The sequence below is a fragment of the Ranitomeya variabilis genome, chromosome 3 (genome assembly GCF_051348905.1).
Source record: "Ranitomeya variabilis isolate aRanVar5 chromosome 3, aRanVar5.hap1, whole genome shotgun sequence".
Lineage (NCBI taxonomy): Eukaryota > Metazoa > Chordata > Amphibia > Anura > Dendrobatidae > Ranitomeya > Ranitomeya variabilis.
This window is the reverse complement of record NC_135234.1, coordinates 749,878,275-749,886,470: the sequence shown is the minus strand read 5'-3', so window position 1 is coordinate 749,886,470 and position 8,196 is coordinate 749,878,275. Positions and strand designations below refer to the sequence as shown.

General features: G+C 42.3%; 1 protein-coding gene across 2 annotated transcripts in view; it reads right to left on the bottom strand.

Annotated features, from left to right (window-relative positions):
- Window positions 1-2,929: 2,929 nt before the first annotated feature.
- NOX4 (NADPH oxidase 4) overlaps window positions 2,930-8,196 on the bottom strand; it is a 287,217-nt gene continuing 281,950 nt past the window's right edge. For both annotated transcript variants that reach the window (XM_077298554.1, XM_077298555.1), the window contains exon 18: window positions 2,930-5,872. In XM_077298554.1, coding sequence (XP_077154669.1) covers window positions 5,752-5,872 — 121 coding nt within the window. In that variant the 3' untranslated portion in view covers window positions 2,930-5,751. The remainder of the gene's footprint in view (window positions 5,873-8,196) is intronic.

Sequence of the window (8,196 nt, the reverse complement as noted above, 5' to 3'; positions counted from 1 at the left end):
AGTGCTGCAATGTGGTGGGTCACCAGGACACCAGGAGAGGCAGAGGCAGATGCAGCTCCTTCATGTCTAAGATCGGTGGTGGGACCAGAGGTTGGACTTCCAACAATCATATCTGCTATCAAAAGATGGGAATACCCATTTAGTCTGGTACATTGGGCATTTCTTCCATCGTACCGAAGAGGTCCCAACCCTTTACTCTTGTGTGAAAGTAACTCCACCACCAAATGTGATCAGTGCTGCCATTTTGCAATAGCTAGAGACCCTTAATTAGGAGATTGCTGCTCAGCATTATATACAGTATTACATTAGCATTTTTAATGGTATTGTGCCATCAATAACGCTACAGGCTTATCTGCTACATAAATGGTGGTCCTACCATAAAAAACCCTCACTCTGCTATTGGACCTCTGACTCTCCGTCATTTACTGCCAGTGTCCCCCACCCGTCTTCGTATTACTGCCAGTATCCCCCACTAGTCTCTTAGCTTTATTGGCTGCAGTGGTCACATTCTGTGTGAACTGGAGGAAATAGTCTGTTGGCTCTTAAGTCTGCCCCAGTCTGAACACTACACACTTATGTGCCCCTTGCCAGTGGGGTGTTAGAGGGTTAGCAATAGCTCGGAAAGACATAGTATCAAGTGGGTTGAATTTGCTAAAAGTGTTTTTGTTATATATTTATCCTTACGGCCAGTGTGTGTTTCAGTTTCCTGGAGGTTTGACCTTAAGGCCGGCCTCTGGGAGTGGGGAAGGATGTCCAATAAGGGAACAATTGGAAGGCTGCAGGGATATAGTTAGAACACACTGGGTAAGATACAGTTAAATGTTTGGGAATAGCCCACATGCTGGGAGGGGTTATAGCAAACAAAAAGCTGAAGCACTTCCTAGATATGGAGTCTCAGACAATGTTGGTGAAAGGTTCAAGTTCAGTTCATGTACAAGCTGCGATGGGCCCTAATGGTACTAAGCTGTCAAACAGCAGGAGGACGCATCGAAAGCCTAGCTCAGATCACAGGATGGTCCGAGGCCTATGGCTCGGAGAAGGCATTGGCGTCCATGTCTCATTCTCTCCTAAGAGGAAGAGGTCGGTCAGGGAAGAGTGAGCGGGAACAGTGGCGGGCAACAGAAAAGCTGGGCTGCCGGACAGGGAGTCTTTAGTATCAACAGAAGAAGTTGAGGTGGGAACAGGTCGGGCAAACCGGAGGCAGGACCTGGTAACATACTGTTTAATGGAAATAACAACCGGAGGGCTTCATGCCACAGCCGAATGTATCTGAACTGTATAGTATAACCAAACCTGCTGGATCGGACCCAAGGTCTATGTGTGTGTGTGTTACAAATCCCGGACCCAAGGATGGAGATGTAGCAGAGGCTTCCGGCCCACAAGTAAGTACACAGGAGGAGGGCTCCTGTTTACAAAGGGGGTTTCAGGATGAGAAGTCAGATTCAGGCCACACCATCGGCCCTGAACCCCCTTAAAGTGGAAGGCAAGAAATCAGTGGAGGACACCAGTAGCCGTACAGAGGAACGACGGAGATCCGGCATGTGAGTATTTTATGTTACGACCACAGAGGACTCATTTTTTTAACTAAGCACAAGTAATGTAAAATCTCTTTAGTTGAAAAGCTTTAGCATGCGTGATATATACACACATATATATACTGTATATATATATATATATATATATATATATATATATATATATATATATATATATATACACTCACTGGCCACTTTATTAGGTACACCTGTCCAACTTCTTGTTAACACTTAATTTCTAATCAGCCAATCACATGGCGGCAACTCAGTGCATTTAGGCATGTAGACATGGTCAAGACAATCTCCTGCAGTTCAAACCGAGCATCAGTATGGGGAAGAAAGGTGATTTGAGTGCCTTTGAACGTGGCATGGTTGTTGGTGCCAGAAGGGCTGGTCTGAGTATTTCAGAAACTGCTGATCTACTGGGATTTTCACGCACAACCATCTCTAGGGTTTACAGAGAATGGTCCGAAAAAGAAAAAAAATCCAGTGAGCGGCAGTTCTGTGGGCGGAAATGCCTTGTTGATGCCAGAGGTCAGAGGAGAATGGGCAGACTGGTTCGAGCTGATAGAAAGGCAACAGTGACTCAAATCGCCACCTGTTACAACCAAGGTAGGCCTAAGAGCATCTCTGAACGCACAGTGCGTCGAACTTTGAGGCAGATGGGCTACAGCAGCAGAAGACCACACCGGGTACCACTCCTTTCAGCTAAGAACAGGAAACTGAGGCTACAATTTGTACAAGCTCATCGAAATTGGACAGTAGAAGATTGGAAAAACGTTGCTTGGTCTGATGAGTCTCGATTTCTGCTGCGACATTCGGATGGTAGGGTCAGAATTTGGCGTAAACAACATGAAAGCATGGATCCATCCTGCCTTGTATGGAGCATCTTTGGGATGTGCAGCCGACAAATCTGCGGCAACTGTGTGATGCCATCATGTCAATATGGACCAAAATCTCTGAGGAATGCTTCCAGCACCTTGTTGAATCTATGCCACGAAGAATTGAGGCAGTTCTGAAGGCAAAAGGGGGTCCAACCCGTTACTAGCATGGTGTACCTAATAAAGTGGCCGGTGAGTGTATATATATATATATATATATATATATATATATATATACACAACAAAACTGAGCTCCTTATAGCCAAACATCTCCGCATGCAATAAAAGGCATCCAAATAAAAACCAATAAAACGAAACTCTTAAGTAAAAACATTTAGGTGCAAACATTTAACTATTACGATAAAGAAAGAAAAATACATATAATGCCCAAAACATTCCAAACGTCCATAATTTAGCCCAATTTGGATTCCATGAACAGTACGGGCAAAATTCTTAATAGGCTAGTTTGTTGTGAAGATAGTGACAGAGTAATAGTGTACCAGCCTCTCCTGATCGGTGTCGAATGTCGTCCGACTTGTCAGCCAATGCAATACAAAAGATTAATGCCAAAGATTTGTGTTATTATATTTACAACCCCTTTAAGCCACTTATGGTGTCAGTCAGGAAGTCCAACTACTATGGCCACTTCTGTTTTTCTTCTGTTTTTCTTATGGCCACTTTTAGATGATTTCTATCTTTGGTTCATACGTCCTCTGTTTTTTTTTATCGAATAACAGTACAGTGACCTTCAAATTGACTTTTTCTTTAGGGTTATCAGATCTTTGCTTTTCCCAACACGGAGCTCCAAATCCTCGGCATATACAAATAATTACAGGCTGTGGACAACTTTGGACTAAATGATATTGTTCATTTGTGTTCTAAATGAAGAATTACAGATGCATCCCACTTTACTATATTTCCACTTGGCTAAACGTATAATGTCCCATGATGGGTACGTGAGGTGACCAACTGACCATCTATCAAAACATGACTTTGTGATACTCTGTTTGGAGATGTTTCCGATATGTGTGTCACTGTCTATAGATCGCCACCCAGTGGTCATCATGTGAAAATGTTGTATTGTCGGCTTAAATTTGTGAAAAGCTAAATGGTGAACACATTGGTAACTAAATATTCATTGAAAACCTTTATTACAACAACAGTACTCTTTTGCAGCTTTGAAATCTGTAGCTCGTTCTCACAGCTGATAGTGCTGCTACCTTGGATCAGAGAGTACACAGAAATGGCTGTGTCTGCTCTCCCTCCTCATCTTCTTTCTATGGTGGAGACATGAGCAGCAAAAGTTGATACAAGGTGGATCTGTGTGGAAAGTGGGGTGGAGCATCTAAGGTATCAGAGAGGGCAGCTCACACAGACGGACATAGGAAGGAAAGAACACATATAGAAGTTTGCAGTGGAAGGAAAAGATCATTTAAACTGTTTGAGTGTGGAAAGAACAGAGCACCCATGGTAGACTTTCCAGGGAAAAGGGGGAGAAATTACACACTCTTTAGCACCAGTGTCTACCAGGAAGAAAAGATCCTCCATAGGCTATAAGAGGGGAATTCACACCTGAAGAAGAATTTATACACATAATTCATATCCACACTCATATATATTACTATTATTAAGGACATTTCCATAGGAGAAAGTCTAAAAGTAGGAGCAGACCCCTCCTCTGATAATCAGCTTACTGTCAGTGGAAAATGTACATAGAGAGCTGTGGTGTGGGCGTGGTCAGCTGTGATGTGGGCAGGGTCAGCTGTGGTGTGGGCGGGGTCAGCTGTGGTGTGGGCGGGGACAGCTTTCTCAGCTCTGCTTCTTCCTACATCTAAAACCTCTGATTGTATCGCAACTGCTGCACCCAGTAAATGAAGTGACACATCACTGGTATCGACGTCTCTTATCCTACATTATGCTGCTCTCAGGTGCGGTAGCAAAAACCTGGTGACTGATTCCCTTTAAGTGTCCTTTGGCTTGGAAGGGTTGTCCACTAATGGGAAAACCACTTCTGAAGTGCCCGATTTCCCCAGTAAAATTAGGAAAAGTCTATGCTCATCTCCTGCTGCACTGGCACCATTCAGTCCTGATCTCCCAGCAGTCGTATGACATTGTTATGTCACATAAGAACTGCAGGCAATCATCAGCTGCTGACTGTCTGCAACCTCTACTATATCAAATTATTTATGAGCTACATCCTTGCTGCATTAGTCATATGACACAACAGTGGGGCGTCACACACTGGGATCAGTAGCACCAACATTGATAAGAACAATGCCACTGCAGGGAGTGCATATACTGCACATTGGTTTAATTTGCCGAACAGATTATTTTCTATGGTCCCTGAATTATAAAATGTTTGCAGCCTGCCATAAACCACTAGAGGGCGCTTACTGCATACTGATTATACACTGAAATAAATGATGAAATCTCATACTGTGAGCTCCCTCTAGTGGAGGCTGAAGACGGACAGAATTTTATGCCTATCCAAGTCTTGTCCTTGCAGAAGATTTGAAGCTCCGTATCTGAAAAAGTAAACTCTGTCCGCTGCAAACAAATATTAATAAATTAGCACAGACCTAATGCCATATTACTATAAAAGGGGGACATGCACTTTAAAGGAGCACACTGGGTAAAATAAGACTGCGCAGCCTGAGATAGTGTCGAAAACCCCTATACCCCTCAAGACCTGTGCTATGCGTAACATATTTTATCAGTTTTGGCTGGAGTGTTCCTTTAATTCAACGAGAGACCAGAAGAACAATTACGATCTATTTGTAACATCTGCGATCAACATGTACAAGCGGGCACATTAATGTTGCTCATAGATGGGACCACGTCATATAGTATAATATAGAAAAACAATAAAAGATAAAGGCGTGAAAATAATGTATAATAAAAAGTGAAATATTAAATACTTTTGCAATTAAAAATTGACCTATCTATTCAACTCCATTTACTAAGAGGTATCAGTAAGTAACCTACATAGAACTGATGTGGATTGCATAGAAGTGCCATCTCAGGAGGCTTCATAAAGGTTCAAGTGCTCTCAAACTATAAGACAAACTAAGGTCTACGTTGGTCTATTGACACGTTGTGGTCACATTGCATTTTTTGCCACAACTGATGACCGAGAGGTATGCATCGACGTTATGTCAAGTCTGTAAAAACAAAAAACATAAATAAGCCACAAGTGATGAGGTTGTGTAGATCGTCATCTCTTCATCACGCAGCTCCGATGTCCAGAGAAGGTGATTGCTCCATCTTGATCTCAGTTGATTAATGCCCTTTGGTTGGTGATAATTGCACTTCATCCCTTGTTCGAATATTTCCGTTCAGCTAAAGGATTCCTTGTTATATTCAAATCTGGTCCCGTAGGCATTGGGGCGGTTGCAGAGTTTATGAAGGTCTTTAGAAAGACCTTTGGGTCCACAGCAGAAAACCCCAACTGACTTCCTAAGAAAATACAAAGATTTTGGTATTTCAGACTTAAAGCTTGGCCAACATCATAGAAAGAACCTCAAACACATCTTTCTCTGGAACGTCAGCCTTCATACTTATCATTGAGACATTTGGAAGGTGTTATCGTTGAGGGACTATAACTTTTAACCCTAACTAAATGTATTTTTGTGGTCTTCTTGTACCCCTCCTTCTGTAATGTTCCACCATGGAACATCTTGTTTGTTCCTGGTCATCAGGAGCCCAACATTAGTGTAACCCCACACTACGCCTGATGTAGGTTATTGGTGCTGAGCATGGTTTCATGGTGTTGTCATGAGGAAGGACCAAGAAGAGGAGATGATATAATGAAATACTGTCAGGAAGTGAAAAATATGTGGCTGAAACTGTTTGTCCAACAAGTTGAAGGCCGAGAAGGAGTTAAAATGAAAAGCCTATTATTCTACTCACATTTTGTAGGCCTTCATCTGATTTCTTATGCCAACTCCTCTGTAGCTCCCTGGTTCCCCACACGGATCTTTGGTTCTTCCCTCACTGAGGCCGATGTGGTCGCACGCCTTTGACATGGTTCGTACCCCAGTGATGGATAAACCAAAGACCCTGTGAGATGAATGGTCACCGAGGCGGTATAAGGATTGGAGAGGACTTAGGATGGATAAATATAATGAATATAATGTGTTTTTTATCTTATCTCCCCCCTACCTTATTTGTTGTTTTATGACCTGAAGGATTGTTGAAGGTTGAGCTGCAATGCAACACACAACCTCTAGACAGTGGTGGCACTATTTAACTATTTATATGTTTCTCTAATCCCAGACAACCCCATTATACAGTTGAATCCAGAAGTTTCCATCCACCATAGAAAAAGACACATATACATGTTTTTCTCAATATTTGACATGAAACCAAAATACACATTTCCCGTTTTAGATCAATTAGGATTACCATAATTATTAATATTTGCCAAATGACAGAATAATGAGAGAGGGAATGTTTTAAGTCATTTTTATTACTTACTGCAAAGTCAAAAGTTTACATACACTAAGATTGCTATGCTTTTAAACAATTCAGGACTGCCCATATAATGTCATGTGTTTGGAAGCTTGTTTTTTTGGCAACATTTGAGTTAATAAGAGACACACCAGTGGATGTATTTTAATGCACACCTGAAACATACTGCTTCTTTGTGTAACATCATGGGAAAGTCTCAAGAAATCAGCCAAGATATCAGGAAGAGAATTGTGGACTTGCCCAAGTCTGGCTCATCCTTGAGTACAATTTCAAGATACCTGAAGGTGCCTCGTTCATCTGTACAAACATTTATACGCAAGTATAAACAAGATGGGAATGTCCTGCCATCATACCGCTCAGGAAGGAGACGGGTTCTGTGTCCCAGAGATGAACGTGCTTTGGTCCGACATGTTCATATCAACCAAGGACAAATGCAAAAGACCTTGTGAAGATGATTGTGGAAGCTGATAAGATTGTGTCAATATCCACAGTGAGGCGAGTACTATATCAATATGTTCTGAAAGGCCACTCTGCCAGGAAGCAGTCATTACTCCAAAAGGAAGATAAAAAAACAGATTAATGTTTGCACATGCACACAGGAACAAAGACCTTCATTTTTGGAGACACGTTCTGTGGTCTGATGAAACTAAAATTGAACTTGTTTTCCTCGTTTGGAGGAAAAAGGGAAAAGCTTGGAAGCCTAAGAAAACCATCCCAACTGTGAAACACGGGGGTGGCAGCATCATGTTGTGGGGTTGTTTTGCTGCAGGAGGGATTGGTGCACTTCACAAAATAGATGGCATCATGGGAAAAGATTATGTGGCAATACTGAAGCAACATCTCAAAACATCAGCCAGGAAGTTAAAGTTTGGGCCGAAATGGGTCTTCCAAATGGACAATGAACCAGAGTATACTGCCAAAGTGAAAACAAAGTGACTTAAGGATAACAAAGTCAATGCTTTGGAGCGACCATCACAAAACCTTGATCTCAATCAGACTGAAAATTTATGGGAAAAGCTGAAAAGGTCGATGCGAGCAAAGCGACCTACAGACCTGGATCAGTTACACCAGTTTTGTCAGGAGGAATGGGCCCAAATTACAACCAACTATTGTGAGAAGCTTGAGGAAGGAAATCCCAAACGTCTGACCCAAGTCATTCACTTTAAATGGAACCTGTCACCTGAATTTGACAGGACAGGTTTGCGGTCATATGGGCGGGTTTTCGGGTGTTTGATTCACCCTTTCCTTACCCGCTGGCTGTATGCAGGCCGCAATATTTGATTGATGTTCATGCTGTGTCCTCCGTAGAT